The following is a 23,831-nucleotide window of genomic DNA, read 5'->3' as shown; positions in this document are numbered from 1 at the left end:
TCAGCGTGTTTGTGTAACACACCGGGGAGAGCAGCAGTTAGAGAGGATTTAGAGAGGAGTATGTAAGGAGGTTGGTTGGGGGGGGGTGGATGGGTCAAACACAGGACTTTCATCCAGGAGAGCAGGGTTCACGTCCCGCTTGCTATAGTCATTTTTTTCTTTCCTCCCGCGTGTCACAGAACCATACGCCGACCCACGACCTTTTCCTTAACATAACTGTGTCAAAAGGGACGGCAATAGTCCCGACCAAGCACGTTTACTTATAGCACTAAAGGGACGGCAATAGTCCCGACCAAGCACGTTTACTTATAGCACTAAAGGGACGGCAATAGTCCCGACCAAGCGCGTTTACTTATAGCGCTAAAGGGGACGCCAATAGTCCCGACCAAGCACGTTTACTTATAGCACTAAAGGGACGGCAATAGTCCCGACCAAGCACGTTTACTTATAGCGCTAAAGGGACGGCAACAGTCCCGACCAAGCGCGTTTACTTATAGCGCTAAAGGGACGTCAATAGTCCCGACCAAGCGCGTTTACTTACAGCGCTAAAGGGACGGCAATAGTCCCGACCAAGCACGTTTACTTACAGCGCTAAAGGGACGGCAACAGTCCCGACCAAGCGCGTTTACTTACAGCGCTAAAGGAGACTTTTAGCGTCAATAAGAACGACAAACGCACCTGACCAAGCGTCCATATTTTACGAGATGGGTGTGAGAACATGTTGCTAATTTCAATTGTAGAATTACAAATGTTATTTACGCCATTGCTCCCACTAAGGTCAAAGCTGAACGCAGGTGCAGGTGGCAAAAAACTAATCTCCAGGTCCACTATGACACCTATAAAAAGACTTCGCATTCATAATTTGCAACTGAGGAATGCAAGGCGGTCCTTCTTCTCTGACATTATTTATAAACGCAGTAATAATTCATGTGCTTTGTTTGCTACTGACGATAGGTTAACAAACCCTCCCGTACCAGTAGCATCTGTTAATACAATAACAAAGTCAGCCTATTACCACCTTAAAAATATATCAAGGGTTAAAGGACTTATGTGTCAACAGGACTTGGAAAAACGTGTCCATGCTTTTATCTTCAGTAGACTTGACTACTGTAACGGTGTCTTCACAGGTCTCCCTAAAAAATCAGTCAGACAGCTGCAGCTGATTCAGAACGCTGCTGCTCGAGTCCTCACTAAGACCAAGAGAGTGGATCACATCACTCCAGTTATCAAGTCTTTACACTAGAGATGATACTGCCTAAAACGCTGGTATCGGTATCGGGAAGTACTGGAGTTTATGCACAGATCCGATACCATGTAATAAAGAATATCTACGTTAAAGTAGATTATTTATGTTCTTTTTCCGTTATAACTGACTGTCAAACTGGATAATACAAGAAAGTTCAGGGGCGTTCATTGTTTGTGTTTGTTCATGTTTCACAAAGAGTTTAACCTGAGCCAGACTGACAACAAAGATAGAAATAATATCACATCCATACAGAGATAGTAGTATACAGCTGTTATACATCATATCATCTATACAGAGATAGTAGTATACAGCTGTTATACATCATATCATCCATACAGGGATAGTAGTATACAGCTGTTATACATCATATCATCCATACAGGGATAGTAGTATACAGCTGTTATACATCATATCATCCATACAGGGATAGTAGTATACAGCTGTTATACATCATATCATCCATACAGAGATAGTAGTATACAGCTGTTATACATCATATCATCCATACAGGGATAGTAGTATACAGCTGTTATACATCATATCATCCATACAGAGATAGTAGTATACAGCTGTTATACATCATATCATCCATACAGGGATAGTAGTATACAGCTGTTATACATCATATCATCCATACAGGGATAGTAGTATACAGCTGTTATACATCATATCATCTATACAGAGATAGTAGTATACAGCTGTTATACATCATATCATCCATACAGGGATAGTAGTATACAGCTGTTATACATCATATCATCCATACAGGGATAGTAGTATACAGCTGTTATACATCATATCATCCATACAGGGATAGTAGTATACAGCTGTTAAAACATAATAAAATGGTAAATGGTATCGGACCATCTCTAGTTTACACTGGCTTCCTGTGCCTCAAAGAATAGATTTCAAAATACTTCTGCTGGTTTATACATTTTTATTTTTTATTTATTTATTTATTTATTATTTCAGGACAATGCACATTTGATGAACATGTACAGCAGTACACGTAAAAGTGCCAGATTGTAGCCCAAGGGTTAATTTCCATCTGTAGTCTATTAAGCGGGTTGAATCATTAAACGGTTTAGGGCCAAAATACATTTCTGATCTGCTAGTAAACTATTAACCCTCCAGACCTCTCAGGTCGTCTGGGACAGGTCTGCTTTCTGTCCCCAGAGTCAGAACCAAAAAGGGAGAAGCAGCTTTCACTTTCTATGCTCCATATATCTGGAACAAACTCCCAGGAAACTTTTAAATCAAGGCTGAAGACCTTTTTGACGTTGCCTTTTTTTTTTATTTATTGCACTGCACTGTAAATGTTATTCCTGTTATTCTATCTGTTTTTAATTTTGTATTCATTTCTAACTGTGTTTTAATGTTTTATGTAAAGCACTTTTAATTGTACCGTTGCAGGGGACCTCCAACGGTCTGTTTTTGAGATATGTGGAGCATAAAAACTGAACGCTACTTCTCCATGTGTAGTTTTGCCTCGGGGAACAGAAAGCAGAGCTATCCCAAACGCCCTGAGAGGTCTGGATGATTTATATAATAGCTGCAGATCAGAAATAAACCACTCAAACAGTAGTGTTTTGAAATCAATCAGAAAGACAGGGAGCCAGTGGAAAGACTTCAGAACTGGAGTGATGTGAAGCTAAAAGCACGGACACGTTTTGCCAAATCCTGCTGTGACATTTCAATCAGGAGAGACTTCGTTGCAGATATGCAAAGGTTTATTATACAATGTGTATTATGAACGTACAGAGTCTTTGGATATTAGACTCCATCGTTTTTTAAAGGGGTAGGGAAACAGGATATATCCCCCTGATGGAGTCTGACAGCAGGGAGAGAACCAGATTTAAAGCAGGGACGTAATGCAGTGATTGGCTCGTGAATTTCATGGCCGATTCTGATTGGTTTAACTGAAAAGTGAACGCCTCTAAACAGCTGATTTGTGTTAGGAAGAGAGAGCGGTGATTGAAGTTATTTGAAGTCTTCCTGAAAGAATTTACGCTGAGCAACATCCCCTATTTTCCTCCGGTGGTCCATTCCATAAAAACCGAATGGTCCCTTACATAACCATACCACCAGGGGAATATGGTCGAATGCAAACACTGAGCAAATGCGTTAAACAAATGGACGATTGGATATGCCAGAACATTCTTCAGTAAAACAGAGACAAAGTCCTACCATTCTGGGGCCTCCTCTGTTAAATATTTAACATGCTTCCATAGGCTTTGATCATGGAAAACAACATAATAAGTAACCATTATTATACCAGACGACACACACAAACTTACATAACCATATCACCTGGGGAAATGGTTCGGAGTAATGTCACCCTCGGCTGCTTTGCACCTCGACCTTGAGCCAAACAACCCCCCATAAGCTTTGTTCCCTTGTTATAACGTTGGTGGCGTTAGCGATGGGTAGCTTAGTGCAGGCGCTAATGGATCCACGTTTGTATCTCGTAAATGACCCCACTAATAATGCCCGGAGTGATACCAAACCTCTACAGTAGTACAAATAGTTTCTGTACTTATAAAACGAGGCATTAGGAAGTTTATAACTACACCAGAAGTATATTTAAATAACACTTGCCTGATGGATACTCCTCTCGGCTGCTAACACGCTATCGGCGCTATCGCGCAGTACTTACATACTACTACTACATACTTCTGGTGTAGTTACAAACTTCCTAATGCCTCGTTGTATAAGTACAGAAACTATTTGTACTACTGTAGAGGTTTGGTATCATAGGGCTGTGGGACCATTGGGCTGTGGTAACATTGGGCTGTGGACATGAGGGCTGTGGGACCATTGGGCTGTGGGAACATTGGGCTGTGGACATAGGGCTGTGGGAACATCGGGCTGTGGGAACATAGAGCTGTGGGAACATTGGGCTGTGGACATAGGGCTGTGGGAACATAGGGCTGTGGGACCATAGGGCTGTGGGAACATAGGGCTGTAGGGAACATTGGGCTGTGGGAACATAGGGCTGTGGGAACATAGGGCTGTGGGACCATTGGGCTGTGGACATAGGGCTGTGGGAACATTGGGCTGTTGGAACATCGGGCTGTGGACATAGGGCTGTGGGAACATAGGGCTGTGGGACCATTGGGCTGTGGGAACATTGGGCTGTGGACATAGGGCTGTGGGACCATTGGGCTGTGGGAACATTGGGCTGTGGGAACATAGGCTGTGGGACCATAGGGCTGTGGGAACATTGGGCTGTGGGAACATAGAGCTGTGGGAACATAGGGCTGTGGGAACATAGGGCTGTGGGACCATTGGGCTGTGGGAACATAGGGCTGTGGGAACATTGGGCTGTTGGGAACATAGGGCTGTGGGAACATTGGGCTGTGGGAACATAGGGCTGTGGGAACATAGAGCTGTGGGAACATTGGGCTGTGGGAACATAGGGCTGTGGGAACATTGGGCTGTGGGAACATAGGGCTGTGGGAACATTGGGCTGTGGGAACATAGGGCTGTGGGAACATTGGGCTGTGGGAACATAGGGCTGTGGGAACATTGCGGGGGACATAGGGCTGTGGGACCATGGGCTGTGGGAACATTGGGCTGTGGGAACATAGGGCTGTGGGAACATTGGGCTGTGGGAACATAGGGCTGTGGGAACATAGGGCTGTGGGAACATAGGGCTGTGGGAACATTGGGCTGTGGGAACATAGAGCTGTGGGAACATTGGGCTGTGGGAACATAGGGCTGTGGGAACATAGGGCTGTGGGAACATTGGGCTGTGGGAACATAGAGCTGTGGGAACATTGGGCTGTGGGAACATTGGGCTGTGGGAACATAGAGCTGTGGGAACATAGGGCTGTGGGAACATTGGGCTGTGGGAACATTGAGCTGTGGGAACATAGGGCTGTGGGAACATAGGGCTGTGGGAACATTGGGCTGTGGGAACATAGAGCTGTGGGAACATAGGGTTTCCTTTTTATTTTTAAAGAACTATACAAAACAAAATAAAAAATCACAACTTTCACCGTGTCTCGCGACGTCACTGCAACAAACAGACAAAGACATCGCAACTTTTATCGCAATTTGTTACAAAAGCTGTAAAAAAACGAAATGGGTTAAGCCTCGAAACGATGAACTTCAGGCCCTCCAGGATTCCGCGGCCTTTTTTTGAGATTGTTGCGGCCCCAAAATGCCTGATTTCGAGGGAGCTTTTGTAAAACATTGCGATAAAAGTTGCGATGTCTTTGTCTGTTTGTTGCAGTGACGTCGCGAGACACGGTGAACGTTGTGATTTTTTATTTTTTTTGTATAGTTCTTTAAAAATAAAAAGGAAACATGTTTTGGGGAGAATAACACTACTCTGGGCTGAGATTTCCTAGTAACCAAAAAGGCTCAGGATGGCAGGTTTCTGATATATAGCCTAAACTTTTTGAAAATGGGTCAAATTTGACCCAAGGACAACAAATGAATAAACCAATATGTTTAAATATGGTTTCCTATTTGGAAAATAGAGATCATAGGCATATGGATTTCATTTCTTTGGCCTTTATTTGCCTATTTCATTTTTAATGGTATATCACATACCATCAAATGAAACACAGATATCATAGTTTGGCCTCCTGAATATACTGGAGACTTGAGACGCCTCCCAGGCCTTGAAGGCCCGGTAGGCCGTCCACCCATCCATATTCACATCAGGGCTATCCGGCTGGTGTTTGTGGTCACCGGTAGTCGCCATCTTCTCGTCCGATTCCCCCTGATTCTTGTATACGTCGTTGAGGGACTCGCCTTGGAGGAACCTGCGTACATCACTGAACTCATCATCCAGCCCCCACCACTTCCAGTCGATGCCGTTATCGGTGGAATCGGCTTTGCTTTCACAGTTAGCTTGTGATCCATCGGTGACGAATAAATCATTTGACTCCCACAACTCCCAGTCGAGATCAATGTTGTGGGACTCAGAGTCATTATCTGATCCATTGGAGATGACTTCACTGTTTATCTCTTCATCAGACTCCCTCTGCTTCCAGTCGTCTTCACTGTCGGATTCCCCTTCACTCTCAGAGTCATTATCTGATTCATTGGAGATGACTTCACTCTTTATCTCTTCATCAGACTCCCTCTGCTTCCAGTCCACGTCTTCACTGTCGGATTCTCCTTCACTCTCAGAGTCATTTCGTGATCCATCTGTGACGGCTTGACTGTTTGACTCTTCATTCATATCATGGCTGTTTGGTTGGGGTTCGTTGTCTCTTGTAGTGGACGACTCATCATCTGACTGTCCCTGCTTCCAGTGGATGTCTTCACTGACGGACGCAATATCGCTTTGGGAGTCATTATGTGATCCATTGGAGACAACTTCACATTTTGATTCCCCATCAAACTCCCCCTGCTTGTTCTTGAGGTCTTTTCTGACGTAATCGCCTTTGCTTTCTGTGTCATTTTCTGATTCCTGAGAGCTGAATGAATCATTTAACTCATCATTAATTTCAGAGCTGTCCGGTTGGGGTTCCTTGTCAATTGTGGTCGAAAACTCCTCATCTGACTTCCCTTTACTTGGAGACTTGCCTTTGCTTTTGGTGCTTTTGGATTTCTTTTTGAAGAAACCCTTGATTCTCTTCCAAAACGACCGTTTTTTCGGGAGGGTTTCTCCTGAGCAGACCTCGCCCTGCGTGGGAAGGTCTTTTGAGTCTACTTTATCTTCTTGGATATCCATGTTCTTTAGCTTTGTCAGTAAAATCAATACTTGTTGCAGACAGATGTCTCTGTGTGTGTATATTTGACCAACAGTTCAACGAATGTGAAATGTCAACAAGTTTCTGGACATCATGTATATGTTGACTGATCAAAGGCAGAAATGATGTCACATTGATTCTCACATCAAAGGCAAAAGTCTTTTTATCAGAAAATGATGTCACACGGAATCTTGGACCAAGGTTAAAAAAAAAAGAGTGTTCCAACAGGAAATGATGTCACGCTCTGTTGACTGTTTCCTAAGCTCTGCAACCCCATAGTTACTGTTGCTATGCCTGCCACAGGAAGAGATGGAACTTTTATATACATTTCAAATGAAAACATGAAATCAATCTCAGTCTCACACAGCATGTGAATAACTAATCCTAAAAATATTTGGGGTCAGCCCAATGGTCCCACATTTCTAAGACGTTTCTTATAATTAGGTCCTATATTAGGGTTAGGGTTACATTCCATCTGTAGTCCATTGCTACTGGATAAGAGGTTGGGTGTAATTGGCTACCAAATTGGGAGAAAGGGGGATATAATCTGATAGAAATTTATGAAAAAGGAAATGTGGAAACAGAGCTGTGGGATCATAGGGCTGTGGGACCATAGGGCTGTGGGATCATAGGACTGTGGGAACATCGGGCTGTGGGAACATTGGGCTGTGGACATAGGGCTGTGGGAACATAGGGCTGTGGACATAGGGCTGTGGACATAGGGCTGTGGGAACATAGGGCTGTGGGAACATCGGGCTGTGGGAACATTGGGCTGTGGACATAGGGCTGTGGGACCATAGAGCTGTGGGACCATAGGGCTGTGGGAACAATGGACTGTGGGAACATCGGGCTGTGGGAACATAGGGCTGTGGGACCATAGGGCTGTGGGAACATAGAGCTGTGGGAACATAGGGCTGTGGGAACATTGGGCTGTGGGAACATAGGGCTGTGGGACCATAGGGCTGTGGGAACATAGAGCTGTGGGACCATAGGGCTGTGGGAACATAGGGCTGTGGGACCATAGGGCTGTGGGAACATTGGGCTGTGGGAACATAGAGCTGTGGGAACATTGGCCTGTGGGAACATAGAGCTGTGGGAACATTGGGCTGTGGGAACATAGAGCTGTGGGAACATTGGGCTGTGGGAACATAGGGCTGTGGGACCATTGGGCTGTGGGAACATTGGGCTGTGGGAACATTGGGCTGTTGGAACATTGGGCTGTGGGAACATTGAGCTGTGGGAACATAGGGCTGTGGGAACATAGGGCTGTGGGAACATAGGGCTGTGGGAACATTGGGCTGTGGGAACATAGGGCTGTGGGAACATAGGGCTGTGGGAACATTGGGCTGTGGGAACATTGAGCTGTGGGAACATTGGGCTGTGGGAACATAGGGCTGTGGGAACATTGGGCTGTGGGAACATAGGGCTGTGGGAACATAGGGCTGTGGGAACATTGAGCTGTGGGAACATTGGGCTGTGGGAACATTGGGCTGTGGGAACATTGAGCTGTGGGAACATAGGGCTGTGGGAACATTGGGCTGTGGGAACATAGAGCTGTGGGAACATAGGGCTGTGGGAACATAGAGCTGTGGGAACATAGAGCTGTGGGAACATAGGGTTTCCTTTTTATTTTTAAAGAACTATACAAAACAAAATAAAAAATCACAACTTTCACCGTGTCTCGCGACGTCACTGCAACAAACAGACAAAGACATCGCAACTTTTATCGCAATTTTTTACAAAAGCTGTAAAAAAACGAAATGGGTTAAGCCTCGAAACGATGAACTTCAGGCCCTCCAGGATTCCGCGGCCTTTTTTTGACATTGTTGCGGCCCCAAAATGCCTGATTTCGAGGGAGCTTTTGTAAAAAATTGCGATAAAAGTTGCAATGTCTTTGTCTGTTTGTTGCAGTGACGTCGCGAGACACGGTGAACGTTGTGATTTTTTATTTTGTTTTGTATAGTTCTTTAAAAATAAAAAGGAAACATGTTTTGGGGAGAATAACACTACTCTGGGCTGAGATTTCCTAGTAACCAAAAAGGCTCAGGATGGCAGGTTAGGACATTAACTAACAGTTAAAGGTCAACAAGCCACTGACAGACATGTTCAAATGTGATTCATTCAATAAATGGCGATCCACCAGCCATCTTCATATTACACCAACATTTGCAGCATCCTGAGCCTTTTTGGTTTCCAGCTGACCAACGCGCATTGTTGCCGCGTCCAGCTTTTGGTTCAAATCAGCTGTTTGTTGCATAACCGTCGCGTTCAGTCTCTTGACGAAGATCTTTCAGTTCATCTTTCAGTTCTTTGAACTCAGACAAAGACATCGCAACATCCTGGAGGGACTGAAGTTCATCGTTTCGAGGCTTAACCCATTTCGTAGTTTTCTGGCTGACGGCCTCAGCGTCATCCAAGCCGCTCCCCCGAGTTTCCAGCTGATCAACCGCGCGTTGTTGCCGCGTCCAGCTTTTGGTTCAAATCAGCTGTTTGTTGCATAACCGTCGCGTTCAGCAATGTGTTAGCTTGCCGTTTTCTTCTTTGGCTGATACTTATTAGTCTCCTTATGCGTTCCAGAGCGAGGGTTCATAACTCAGTTTTCGCTGCCAGGCATATTTTCCTCTTTAGATGTAGGGTAAACAACGTACAACGTTACTTTTGGGGGGAGGTATAAGCGACCTCAATCAAGCTGTTGCCACGTCACCAGAACTGGAAGCACCACCTCCAAAATAATCAATTTTCCAGTTTTTCCAGTATGTACATACATTACTACAGACAAAATAATCTATCTACTGACGCAAACACATCATTTTCGCTCCTTCTTGTTTACCTAAAAACTAGAATGTTATAAAATAAAATGAATTAGGAGATTTAGGAGATGAATTGAAGATTGTTCATAGTGTTATATGATATATATGAGATAGTGTTTGGCTGCACCGGTGTTTAAATCCATTCATATATGTTCTTGTTCTTGTTTAATAAGCGGTGCTTTGCATTTGTAATTGGATATATATACCCTACAGTTTCCCTTATGAAAGTGAGAGAAGAATTGCTACATTTACAGCTTAACACGGTAAACACAGGGCTAACAAATAAAACCAAACGGTGTATATAGTGAGATGAAAGGCTACAGTGGGACATGTGGCATTTAACACTCAATGCTTTTAGCTTGAGTGGTTCTGTGTGTGTGTGTGTGTGTGTGTGTGTGTGTGTGTGTGTGTGTGTGTGTGTGTGTGTGTGTGTGTGTGTGTGTGTTCAGCAGAGCAGAGGTTGACCTTTGACCTTAGCTATGGCAACTGGTTAGAGGCCCCTTGCTAATGGGACTAGGAAACAGAAAAACAGAAAATAAAACAACTGTGTGTGTGTGTGTGTGAGTGTGTGTGTGTGTGTGTGTGTGTGTGTGTGTGTGTGTGTGTGTGTGTGTGTGTGTGTGTGTGTGTGTGTGTGTGTGTGTGTGTGTGTGTGTGTGTGTGTGTGTGTGTGTGTGTGTGTGTGTGTGTGTGTGTGTGTGTGTGTGTGTGTGTGTGTGTGTGTGTGTGTGTGTGTGTGTGTGTGTGTGTGTGTGTGTGTGTGTGTGTGTGTGTGTGTGTGTGTGTGTGTGTGTGTGTGTGTGTGTGTGTGTGAGTGTGTGTGTGTGTGTGTGTGTGTGTTCAGCAGATCAGAGGTTGAGCCCTGACCTTAGGTCCAATAGACAACAGTTGACACAGAAATGAGACGCCTTCCTCTGGCTTGCAGGAGACAGCTGCTTTTGCTGAGTACTCAGATGCAGAAACAAGTTCTGAAAATATAGGGTTTAGCATCCTTAATCATACTTTTATAGTGTAATAATTTCTCTTTTGTAATATTGTAATGTACTTGGAGCAGATGAGTACAGAGCTGAGGCTGCAGGAGGGCAGAGGACACTGGGAGCCAGACATACGGACCAGAGCGATGCATGCACAGACAGACAGACAGACAGACCATCAACATTTAAAACAATATTTAAAGCCTGATTTGAGCTAAGTTATTAGTTATTAAGTTGTTCCATTTCATATAATAATGATAACAGCTTAAATAGTTTAATAGCTTTACTATTTTTTGTTTGTGGCTCATTCCTATATTACTAAAAGACGCTGAATGCAATAACAATCCTCTCCCTTCCTTCTCTCATTGGTTAGCTGTGTCTTAAACATTCCCCATTTCTAGTTCTCTCAGTTATATGAGGCGTTTAAATGTATCAAATACTTATAAAGATATTTCATTTAACATTTAATTCATTCAAACCCTACCCATCTATTTCCTGTCGCCCTCATTTATCATTGGTTCATTTGAATTGAAAAAGGCATTTCCTGTCTCTGCCCTGTACTGTCAATAGAACGATATTGCATCAGAAACACCTGTCGACCATCAATCAACATTTTGACAGGTCGTTACCATAGAGCTGTGGGACCATAGGGCTGTGGGAACATAGGACTGTGGGAACATAGAGCTGTGGGAACATAGGGCTGTGGGAACATAGGGCTGTGGGACCATAGGGCTGTGGGAACATAGAGCTGTGGGAACATAGGGCTGTGGGAACATAGGGCTGTGGGACCATAGGGCTGTGGGAACATAGAGCTGTGGGAACATTGGGCTGTGGGAACATAGAGCTGTGGGAACATAGGGCTGTGGGAACATAGGGCTGTGGGACCATTGGGCTGTGGGAACATAGGGCTGTGGGAACATAGGACTGTGGGAACATTGGGCTGTGGGAACATAGGGCTGTGGGACCATAGAGCTGTGGGAACATAGGGCTGTGGGACCATAGGGCTGTGGGAACATAGGGCTGTGGGAACATAGGACTGTGGGAACATAGGGCTGTGGGAACATAGGGCTGTGGGACCATAGGGCTGTGGGAACATAGGACTGTGGGAACATAGAGCTGTGGGAACGCAGGGCTGTGGGAACATAGGGCTGTGGGAACATTGGGCTGTGGGAACATAGGGCCTAAATTTCAGTGAAAATTCTTAGAAATGTGGGAACATAGGAATTAGCCCACCTAAACACAAAAGAAATAGCACAGATTTCTTTTTTTCTTTTGTAGCAAAAAGCTACTTTTCACAAACACACGTCACATGTAGCAGCGATTTTAAGCATAGCGTAACATAACATTTTCAGTTTTTTGCTCACCAGCCACTGTGGCTAGTAGTTTTCCAAAGCTACTAGCCACTCAACATCTTCACTAGCCGCTATTTTGTGGAAAATTACGTTTTATATGAATTAAGTTGACTATGGTGTGCTACAATTAACTTGAAGGCCCAGATTAACAACCCTATTAAATGAGCACTGAAAACACCTAAATCAAGACTACATCAAATATAACACTGCAGTCATCAAGTATTCAGCTCTGATTATGTGTGTAAAGCTCCTTTATGTAGGAAAACAATGCAACCGAGTAAGACCCAGATATAAAAAGAGAAGCTTGTTATTGCAGAGGCTAGGTGGTGCAGGGGTGGAGAAGATTAGTCGAAAGTGATTTGCTCGCATGTCACTTAGCCGGCACGCGCTCTCGGTGACGGGAAGTGGAGCACACAGACAGAAATGTCCTGATAAATTGTCCTGCTGTGCTCTCTCTCTCTGTACTTCTTCTACAAACCAAAACCTTATAAAGTCTATGACCTGTAACGGCGCAACCGTTGCCTCGGCTTGCCATGTCGCGTGTGCACGCTGAACAGAGCTCTGGGGGATATTTTAAGGAATCACCGCGGCTTGCTGGTCTGATGTGCAGTACGGGTTACCGTACTCCGGCCATGGGCTGCCAGTGCACACTCACAGCTGTGTTCCTGTGTCAGGCGACGGCACAGTGGCACAGTACTCCAGCCACCAGTGTTACAATATAAAGGCCTAGTGAGAGTGACTGGCCCAATCCCAAAGTCCAGACTCACTGACTTTGCTGCGCGTTCTCGCGATACATTCGTAAAGGCTTAGGGTTGTCCCAATGTCGAATTACAAAGGGCGTGGTGAGGGTTTGAGTACACACTTACCGAGTCCTTTCCGTGAGTCTGCATCAATGCAGACTTCACCAAAGGGAATTACCCACAGTTCAAAGTGTTTACTGCGGAGACCATAGGGAAATGCGGAAATTACAAAGGTAAACAACAGCACGACACACGACCACGGAACACAGACCAGCATGTCGTCCAGCTTGTAAAACGAGAGTTTGAAAAAATGTGGAATCAGGCATCCGTCTCCTGGGCCTCGGCCGTGTGGAAAGCACCAAACTTAAAATGTTCCCAAACCGGCAAGTGTCAGCAACATCGTTGTTATTAAACGTCGACAAGGTAACACGTGATCTCGTGAAGCTCTGTCCCAATCCCATTTCTACCTATCTGAGCCCATGTGGCCTCACACAGTCACTCACTCAGCACCTGACATCAATTAAGTCCGTGAGTCTTAGTCTTTAGTCCTCATGGCTCACTTTGGGATTGGGCCACTGTGTTACCCCACCACTGCCGAAATCTACCCGCATTTGGCCGGTTTACGGGTGGTAATGTCAATGGTTGTTACGCATAAAACTGAGGTCTCTACTTTTGAGCAAAGCGTCAAACACTTCTGCTGCATTTTCTGTATTCTGGTGAATGTTTCTGCAACAATTTATGGTGCAGATGTCTTTATTAATGTTACGGAAATCATAACAGTTTCTTTTGGGGGTTGCACTGGCCAATTTTGATTATTGGGGGTGTGGGGGGGGGGGGGCACTTTTTAAAATGTTTATATAGTTTGTCTGGTCGGATCTACTTGTTGTATAATCTGCAACTATTCAGCAGCTCACTCATTTTCCAGAAATGGCGTTGCATACTACCTTCCAAACCGTGGAACCAATGTCTTCAAAAACCTGTAGTCGTTCACATTAAAGTGATCCTGAATGAGTCTGAAACACTTCCAGATGTTCTGTGTGTGTTCCCAAATGTGCTGTGGGGAAAGGTCTGGCAAAGCGAGACTAGTGTCAGCCTGATCTCACAGAAATACTTGTACGAAATTAGGGCACGTGAAAGTTAAGTTTAGTACACAAAAGGTGACTCAGAGCCGGGTACATGTACGAAACACGAGCTAAACTGAAGTGTCTGCACACACACTGTTGTACAGTTGTGATTTTTAAGTACATTATCCCCCGTTTTCTTTTTTTCTAACCTGTCCTGCCTCCCAGCCTGGTATACAGTATGAGGAGTTGAATACCTCGTTGTGCCAAACAGATTTTACTTCAACAAGAGAGTTTTAGTTTATTCCTTTGTCTGTTTTATCATTTATTTAGTTATGTTATGATTTGTCACCGGGCGGGACAGGGGGACAGAAATGGGGATGGGGAGCACAAACACCACACAAACAGACACCATAGAGAAGGGACCACACTCTTGCAAGCATCGCCTCCAAAATGATCAGCTCCCCTACACCCAACATCTCAAACCTGAGCGATAGCGCCATCATACGACGTGCCCTCGCCATTGTCAGTAGTCATGTTTCCATCTTATTGTCAAGCTCACTTTTCAAATGTCGCAGAAAAGAACATCAACCATCAACTGGTTTAGAGAGAATAAACTAGACCCCGCAAAGTGTAGTTTGGTCACAAGTTGACGTTACGGTATGGCTGTAGATTGCAAACCGGCGTGCTAAATCAAAGAGTTTAGAAGCTACGTTCTTTGGCTAAAAGGAGAGCGGTAGCTTTGGACAAGTCGGCCGCCTGTGCAGAATCCAGAATCCAAGGTTAGAGGAGACATTTGGTGTCAGCGAGACAACCGTTCACCGCTGTGTATTAGAGGGTGAGACATGGGAATCTATTGTCGCTCCCATCCCATCCCGAGCCCACGGAAATACTCCCGTCACATCCCGTTGACGTGACTGCCCCCCAAAATAATCCTGTCCTGCAAAATCCCTAGAGAAAGACTCCCGAATCCCGTCCCGCTCCCATTTCGTGTGTGTGTGTGTGTGTGTGTGTGTGTGTGTGTGTGTGTGTGTGTGTGTGTGTGTGTGTGTGTGTGTGTGTGTGTGTGTGTGATGTTGTTGTGTGAATGCAGCGCTGCAGAGCCGTTTGTCTCTCACTGCTGGGGGGTGGGGGGGGGGGTAGTAGTGTCACAGTATTCCCAATCAACAAACGCATTGGGAGTTGTAAGTGGTTCTCTTTCCTGAAACGAAATGCCTCGCAATCTGCGGGCATCACGTGACCCGCGGGAGTCCCGAAAAATGGTCACCCTCTACTGTGTGTGCAGGGCCGTACGATTCAAGCTGCTGAACCAGTTCGTCAGTTTACCCGAGATGGCGGAGGCCCAGGCTACAGCGCACTGTAAGTCCACTACGCACCTTGTGCCACAAGTGTACGGTGCACTGGAGGGGACCCGTATGCCGATCCTTCCCCCATCCGGTGGATACCGGGACTACAGTCATGTGAGTTACATGTTCGCTACGTCACAAACTTATTCGGCGAAGCTGTTTCCATCTCCCATTTGGCGCATTAACTCTGGGTTTAGAGCGTAAAAACGTTTAGCTATAGAGGAGGTGAAAAGAGGAGCTGCAGCAATGTGCAGTCAGTCCTTCCAGAGGAGTTTTTTTGTGATTGTTTAGGGCAGAAATCCTTGATTATGCGTCACGTTTTCTTAAAAAAATGTGATGGAATATGCTGGATATATATGCAATGTTATGCGATGAAATTGCGGGAACTTGTAAAAGCTGTGGTGTCATCGTGTCTTCGTCGCGGGGTTTGCAGCTTTTCGATGACGCTCACGTCGCGTAATTACGTCGCTTCATGACGTCGCTTCGTCACGTCGCCTTGTCACGTCGCTTCATATCACTTCATAACGTCACTTCATAATGTCACTTCATAACGTCACTTCATAACGTCACTTCATAACGCCGCTTCGCATCACGCCGCTTCATAACGCCGCTTCATAACGCCACTTCATAACGCCACTTCATACGTCACTTCATAACGCCACTTCATAACGTCACTTCGTCACGCCGCTTCATAACGCCACTTCATAATGTCACTTCATAACGCCACTTCGCGCCACTTCACGCCACTTCGTAACGCCACTTCATGACGCCGCTTCATGACGCCGCTTCGCCACGTCGCTTCACGTCACTTCACGCGTCACTTCATAACGTCACTTCATAACGCCACTTCATAACGCCACTTCATAACGCCACTTCATAACGCCACTTCATGACGCCGCTTCATGACGTCACTTCGTCACGTCACTTCATGACGCCACTTCATAACGTCACTTCATAACGCTCACTTCATAACGCTACTTCATAACGCTACTTCATAACGCCACTTCATATCACTTCATAACGCCACTTCATAACGTCACTTCATAACGCCACTTCATAACGCCACTTCATAACGTCACTTCATACGTCACTTCATAACGTCACTTCATAACGCCACTTCATAACGTCACTTCATAACGCCACTTCATATCACTTCATAACGCCGCTTCATGACGCCACTTCATGACGCCACTTCATAACGCCACTTCATAACGCCACTTCATAACGCCGCTTCATAACGCCACTTCATCACGCCGCTTCATAACGCCACTTCATAACGCCACTTCATAAACGTCACTTCATATCACTTCATAACGCCACTTCATACGTCACTTCATAACGCTACTTCATAACGTCACTTCACATCACTTCATAACGCCACTTCATAACGTCACTTCATAACGCCACTTCATAACGCCACTTCATATCACTTCATAACGCTACTTCATAACGTCACTTCATAACGCCACTTCATAACGCTACTTCATAACGCCACTTCATATCACTTCATAACGCCACTTCATAACGTCACTTCATAACGCCACTTCATAACGCCACTTCATAACGTCACTTCATAACGCTACTTCATATCACTTCATAACGTCACTTCATAACGCCACTTCATAACGCCACTTCATATCACTTCATACGTCACTTCATAACGCCACTTCACATCACTTTCATAACGCTACTTCATAACGTCACTTCATAACGCCACTTCATATCGCTTCATAACGCCACTTCATAACGCCACTTCATAACGCCACTTCATAACGCTACTTCATATCACTTCATAACGCCACTTCATAACGCCACTTCATAACGCTCACTTCATAACGCCACTTCATACGCTACTTCATAACGCCACTTCATATCACTTCATAACGCCACTTCATAATGTCACTTCATAACGCCACTTCATATGCTACTTCATAACGTCACTTCATAACGTCACTTCATAACGTCACTTCATCACGTCACTTCATATCACTTCATAACGTCACTTCATATCACTTCATAACGTCACTTCATAACGTCACTTCATAACGCCACTTCATATCACTTCATATCACTTCATAACGTCACTTCACATCACTTTCATAACGCCACTTCATAACGCCACTTCATAACGTCACTTCATAACGTCACTTCATAACGCTCACTTCATATCACTTCATAACGCCACTTCATAACATCACTTCATAACATCACTTCATAACGTCACTTCATATCACTTCATAACGTCACTTCATGACGTCACTTCATAACGTCACTTCATAACGTCACTTCATATCACTTCATAACGTCACTTCATATCACTTCATAACGTCACTTCATAACGTCACTTCATAACGTCACTTCATATCACTTCATAATGTCACTTCATAACGTCACTTCATATCACTTCATAACGTCACTTCATAACGTCACTTCATATCACTTCATAACGTCACTTCATATCACTTCATAACGTCACTTCATAACGTCACTTCATAACGTCACTTCATAACGTCACTTCATATCACTTCATAACGTCACTACATAACGTCACTTCATATCACTTCATAACGTCACTTCATATCACTTCATAACGTCACTACATAACGTCACTTCATATCACTTCATATCACTTCATAACGCCACTTCATCACGTCACTTCATATCACTTCATAACATCACTTCATATCACTTCATAACGTCACTTCATATCACTTCATAACGTCACTTCATGACGCTCACTTCATAACGCCACTTCATATCACTTCATAACGCCACTTCATATCACTTCATAACGTCACTTCATATCACTTCATAACGTCACTTCATATCACTTCATAACGTCACTACATAACGTCACTTCATATCACTTCATAACGTCACTTCATATCACTTCATAACTTCACTTCATAACGTCACTTCATAACGTCACTTCATAACATCACTTCATAACGTCACTTCATATCACTTCATAACGTCACTACATAACTTCACTTCATAACGTCACTTCATAACGTCACTTCATATCACTTCATAACATCACTTCATAACGTCACTTCATAACCTTCCCAATGCAACAGGGGGAAACGGCTGCTCTCGTGTGAAGTAAACGCAACATTTATCATCTTTCTGCTAAGATATATTTAGATAGATTTAGATATCTAAGATATATTTATTTTTTACAACGAAAATGCGAGGATTATGACATCATGCAAGCCCTGCATATTTTGCACAGAAATCAGCAATTCATGCAGCGAAAGTGCCCCCCACATAAATATGAGGACTTTGATTATGCATTGAAATATGGGATTGCGTAATCACGTTTTTCTGGAGGGACTGGGCAGTACAACAAAATGATGGTGGTTTTTGCAAATGAAACCATGTAAATGTATCCTGGTACAACCTCTAAATACATTCATGAACCTGAAAATGAGCAGAATATGAGGTCTTTAAGACCCCAGAGGTGCTCCGTGAGCGTTTGTATACATTACATTTACACATGAACAATATACAGAAACATCTGGAAAGGAAAGGAGGGAGGAGGCAAAATGAAAGAGGTGGAGCATACAGAGTATAGCAGATCTAATTTCTGGCGCCAAATGAGGAGGAGGAATGGGAGGAGTGAGAAAGTGAAAACAGGAGGGCAAGAAAGAGGAGAGTGACAGAAGAGAGAGGCTCTCTGATGAAAGAACTGAGACCAGACTAGCTGTGCTCCAGCAGAACAGAAATCAGCTGCCAGTGGTGGGAAACTTCTATTTCTTCTCCTTCTTTTTCGCAGTTTTTTGGGGAGTTACTGCACTGATCTGCTTTCACAGTTCAACGGGTGAACTGAAGATCGCAGCGATTGTTCTTCAGGTTTTATTTTTGAATTTTTATGTAATCTGGTCTTGCTGCTGATCATCTGACTTGCTGATCTTGGAATAACCCTTCATGGAGACTTTTTAGACCCTTTTTTTTTTGGAGCCATTGCAACTCATCTGCACCAACAACAAAAGCAATGAGCATTTGATATCAAAACTGTTAATCTTTACTGACTGATCTCTCTGTTCTCAGCTGCATCTCAACACGGGCTGGAGGCTAAAGAAGTGCTCGCTGTGAGTCATTTCTCAACTGGTCCGGGATTTCAAACCTTTCATAGGATTACAGGAAGAACTTCTCATAACATGGACTTCAAATCAGAAGTGACAGATTTGGACTTTAAGGGTGAATCCTAGAAAAAACAGCAAAGGTCCATGACGAATAACCAAGGTTGTTCATCTCCGGTGAGGCTGCCGTAGTGTGAGACAGCAGTGGATGATGTGATGATGGTTTTGCTGCCCGTGCCATGCTGAGAGGGTGGTTAGCTCTCGCGAGTGTGTATCTGTTTTTTGTCTGTCTGCCCGGCCTGATGCCCCAACCAGCCGCAAAACCCTGCTCTCTAGACACCCGAAAAAGGGTCGAGAATCTCATCAAAATAGCTCCAGGCATGGTATGAGTTTTTTATATTCTGTCCTTTATAGGGTTGACTTTGGTTATTTTCAACCTGGAAGCTATTTTCCAATGTTTTTGTCCTCAACCAGTCCTCAAAACGGGAGCGTGGCTATGTTCCCACAGCCCTATGTTACCACATTTCTAAGATTTTTTTCCAAAATTAGACCCTATGTTCCCACATTTCCTTATTCATGAATGTGTATCAGATTGTATCCCCCTTTCTCCCAATTTGGTAACCAATTACACCCAACCTCTTATCCAGTAGCAATGGACTACAGATGGACTGACTACATACAGATGGAATAGCTTTTAGCTAAATCTGGTAACTAACCCTACGAGACGGTGACGGTCACGGTTTTAAACATGTCGTCAACGTTGTGAAACAGTCCCAGTTTGGTTAGGTTCAGACACAAAGGGCCCTATTTTAATGATCTATAAGCCCACGGCGTGAAGCGTCTGGCTCAGGTGCGTTCAGGGCGTGTCCAAATCCACTTTTGCTAGTTTGACGGCGGTAAAAAGGGTCCGTGCCCCGGGCGCATGGTTCTAAAGGGTTGACCTTAGTGTCTTCATTAATCAGAGGTGTGTTTTGGTTGTAACATGCAATCAACCAATCAGAGATCATCTCCCGTTCCCTTTAAAAGCCAGGCGCGTTTGGACCTTGGAGCATTGCTGTTATGATGGAGGATTTGCACCGTAATATTTGTATTTGTAATCTTCTGTATGTGTGTGTGCTGCTGTGTGTCCCTGTGTGTGTAACAAGCATAGTGTGCGCGCGCTGTGCACGAGCCTAGGAGCATTTTACTAATGCTCTGTTACAATAACAATGAAATGCTGCCTTATTGACTTTAGACCAGGTTTTTGTTGGTCAATGGTGCCATCACTTTCCGCTGCCTCAAGATAGCAATACTCCCAGAATGCACCTGAACACATCTCCCTGTAAGACCAGCACGCCCAGAATGCACCTGAACACACCTCCCTGTAAGACCAGCACGCCCAGAATGCACCTGAACACACCTCCCTGTAAGACCAGCACGCCCAGAATGCACCTGAACACACCTCCCTGTAAGACCAGCACGCCCAGAATGCACCTGAACACACCTCCCTGTAAGACCAGCACGCCCAGAATGCACCTGAACACACCTCCCTGTAAGACCAGCACGCCCATGGGGCCACAGATGGGCGCAGGTGCATTTGCTATTTAAATGACGTGGCCGCTGGACGGGAAATTGACAAATGCGTCGGTCTTAAACTAGCAAAGACTCTTGCGTCGGCTTTGCGCTGCAACGGGTGCTAGAGACGACCCTAAAACTAAGTCACGCACAGAGAGAAAAATAAGGTTAAAAAAAGAAAAAATTTTACTGGACACAAACCCCGGCCTCCTAGTCGAAGGTCCTGTGTTTGTTAGACCCGTCCACCCCTCTGACCTTCCTCCCTACATGAAAATGTGGCACTCTTATACTTTGTCACACACTTTCTTACCACGGTGGGAAATCTGTAGCAGGAAAAGTTAACCCTCTCCTTGATTTCATGTTGTTTATGGAGGAGGAGAACCAGGAAATGAGTCGGGGGGGAAATACAACGCCACCGAGCCACGGCCGAACGACGTGCGTCGCTGCAATGTGTCGTTGCATTCCATGAGAGGTGCACGTCAGGCTACGGCGTAGAGTCGGTATTTCCACGTTAGGGTGACCAGACGTCCCCGGTTTCGGTGACCTGTCCCCGGCTGAGACTGTCCCCGGAAATGTCCTCGGTTTTCACTGTGACTGACAGACCCGAAATTGGGATTAAAGAGTCACGCACTCTACGACAGGCTCAAGACAGCCAGAGCCTCAGAGCTCAGAGATGTTCTACAGTGTCCATATTTTATGATGCTAAAATTACTGTTTATTTACATGGAGTCTGGTGGGTTTAGCAAACGCAATTTGGAGGGCTTTTCTATGTTTAAAAAAAGGATCTCACTCTTTAACAGAAAGGTCGACCTCCTTAGAAATCCTTTCCATAATGTTGTCAGACACTTAGAATATTAATCTGAGCCTGTCAGCGGCAAAACGAGCTGGACAATTGCCCTATTAACTAACATTGTAGCTTGTTTCTCTGCTGCTGACTGCTGAATACTGGACCAATGTCAAAGATTGTTGTTCACATCAGTCACTTAGACACACAAACACACAGGAAACATAGGCTCCAGGTTGAAAGAAAACGGAAGTTACCCTTTAAAGCAGAAGCATAAATCCCGCTCGAGGGAGGATTTTCTGAATATAATCATCCCTACTACATTTATACACAACAGTCTTTGGAATTGATCTAGTATTAAGCAATACTGGCCTCTGTCCTAGGTGACAAGCCAATCCAAATCCTTGTTTCCTCTTGCCAACCAGTAAAAGCAGCTCCTACCGTGTCACTGACAGGTTAGTTATGACTCAAACTTACTTGATTTCATTCATGAGGCTTATATCTGACAGATTATATCCCACCTAGATTGTTTTGAAATGCCTTTTTAAAGGAGCAATACAACCAGTTACACACAATTTTCCAAGTGACCTGCGTACGAATATAATCTGAGCGATACAGCTTCAACAGGCTGCGTTATATTTCACCTAACACGTGCGAAATATAGTAGAGCACTGTGTTGTTTTTCCGACAACGGCAGCTGCAGACTGTTACGTCCCGGTGTTGGAATCCTCTACAGTGAAATACAGTCACACTTTACACCGTATAACTGTCAGCATTTTAACCGTGTTTGATCTAGCGACTGGCTAACGGTAGGCTAACGTTACCTGCTGCCAAGTGTAGTGTTAACTAGTGCCAGGTGTAGCGATGCTTCTGTTGCCTTTAATGTCTGTTTTCGGAGCATCAGAGAGAAGCGCAGACATTTAAGTGGCACCGAAATCTGCGTTGCTATTCACTCCAGTAGATATTGGTCGTTTAGGCACTAGTAGTCTCGCTTTGCCAGACCTTCCTTCACAGCGCTGTGGAGGAGGGTCTGGTTAGTCCACACAGCATTCCTGGATTGGAGAAAAACGTGCTCTGGTTTATTGGCATTTCTTTAAACCAATCACAATCGCCGTGGGCGGGGCTAAGCTCCGCACGGAGCCACGGTGCCTCTGCTAAATAGTCTCAGGAAGGAACTGGTTTTGGTGGAACGTGTGGACGTTCAAAAGTAGTTTTAGTCGTGCAACAGAAACCTCAGATTGGACAGATAGTCTAGCTAGCTGTCTGGATTTACCCTGCAGAGATCTGAGGAGTTAACCACAGTCCTCAGAAATCAGCCGGAGGTTAGAACGCCAACACAGAGACAGAGGAAGGGGACGGACATCCGGTGGAATTTCCTGCAGCACGGGAGCAATCCCGGAGTAACGTCGAGGATATAGACTTAAGGCACCAGTGCCACATTAGCACCGGGTTCCAGTACCTAACCCCGAGCTTCTGAGTTGGGGAAAATAATAAATAAATGATAATAATGATCTACAAAAGATGCAGGGATTATCACACGATAATTATTTCATTGCTATTATCACGTCTATTTGCACTTTTGGCCCACATAGCAAGGCAAGGCAGCTTTATTTGTATAGCACATTGTATAGTACGTACATACATACAAAACCACCGCCAAAGCCGAAGTCCTTCTACACCTCAGAGTCCTGTCAAAACAGAGAAAATATGATATTTTATGACGCTAGTATGGGACAATGTACAAGCCGTCACTCTACGCACGTAATCATTGCTGTTTAACACTGGGAACTGACTTTTTATTTTCATTTATAACATTCATCATATAATCTTATCTTTTAATACATGATTATGAGTGAAGCAATCTTTGTTATTAGATGCTCGATACCATATAATATAATTAGCTGCAACACACAGATGTCAGGCTGTGGAATATGTGAAAGGAACGAGATTCTCTTTAAGACAACAAGCATGTTGGTATGAATTATAGTCTGCCTAGAATGTATGCCAACACCGACACACCCCAACTGACAGAGAGCGCTCAGCTCACAACTAATGCCTACCATACACTAGTACGGACGTTTGGGCAGTGGCTGTCAGCGTCAGATACGACGCAAAAAGCGCCCTTCAGCGTGTGTGTCGAACGGACCGGGCAGAGCAGCAGCTACGCGGGG

General features: G+C 44.6%; 1 protein-coding gene across 10 annotated transcripts in view; it reads left to right on the top strand.

Moving 5' to 3' along the window:
• il15l (interleukin 15, like) overlaps window positions 1-23,831 on the top strand; it is a 41,824-nt gene that overhangs the window by 5,610 nt on the left and 12,383 nt on the right. For 3 of the 10 annotated variants that reach the window (XM_078247166.1, XM_078247164.1, XM_078247165.1), the window contains exon 2: window positions 15,180-15,354. In XM_078247166.1, coding sequence (XP_078103292.1) covers window positions 15,226-15,354 — 129 coding nt within the window. In that variant the 5' untranslated portion in view covers window positions 15,180-15,225. Of the gene's footprint in view, window positions 1-15,179; window positions 15,355-18,870; window positions 19,706-23,831 lie in introns of those variants that run through there. The other 7 variants (XM_078247159.1, XM_078247160.1, XM_078247162.1 and 4 more) reach the window with 6 other exon arrangements.

The sequence above is a fragment of the Sander vitreus genome, chromosome 3 (assembly GCF_031162955.1).
Source record: "Sander vitreus isolate 19-12246 chromosome 3, sanVit1, whole genome shotgun sequence".
NCBI classification, from domain to species: Eukaryota; Metazoa; Chordata; class Actinopteri; order Perciformes; family Percidae; genus Sander; species Sander vitreus.
Note: the sequence above shows the minus strand (reverse complement) of the source record. Positions and strands in the feature narration are given on the sequence as shown.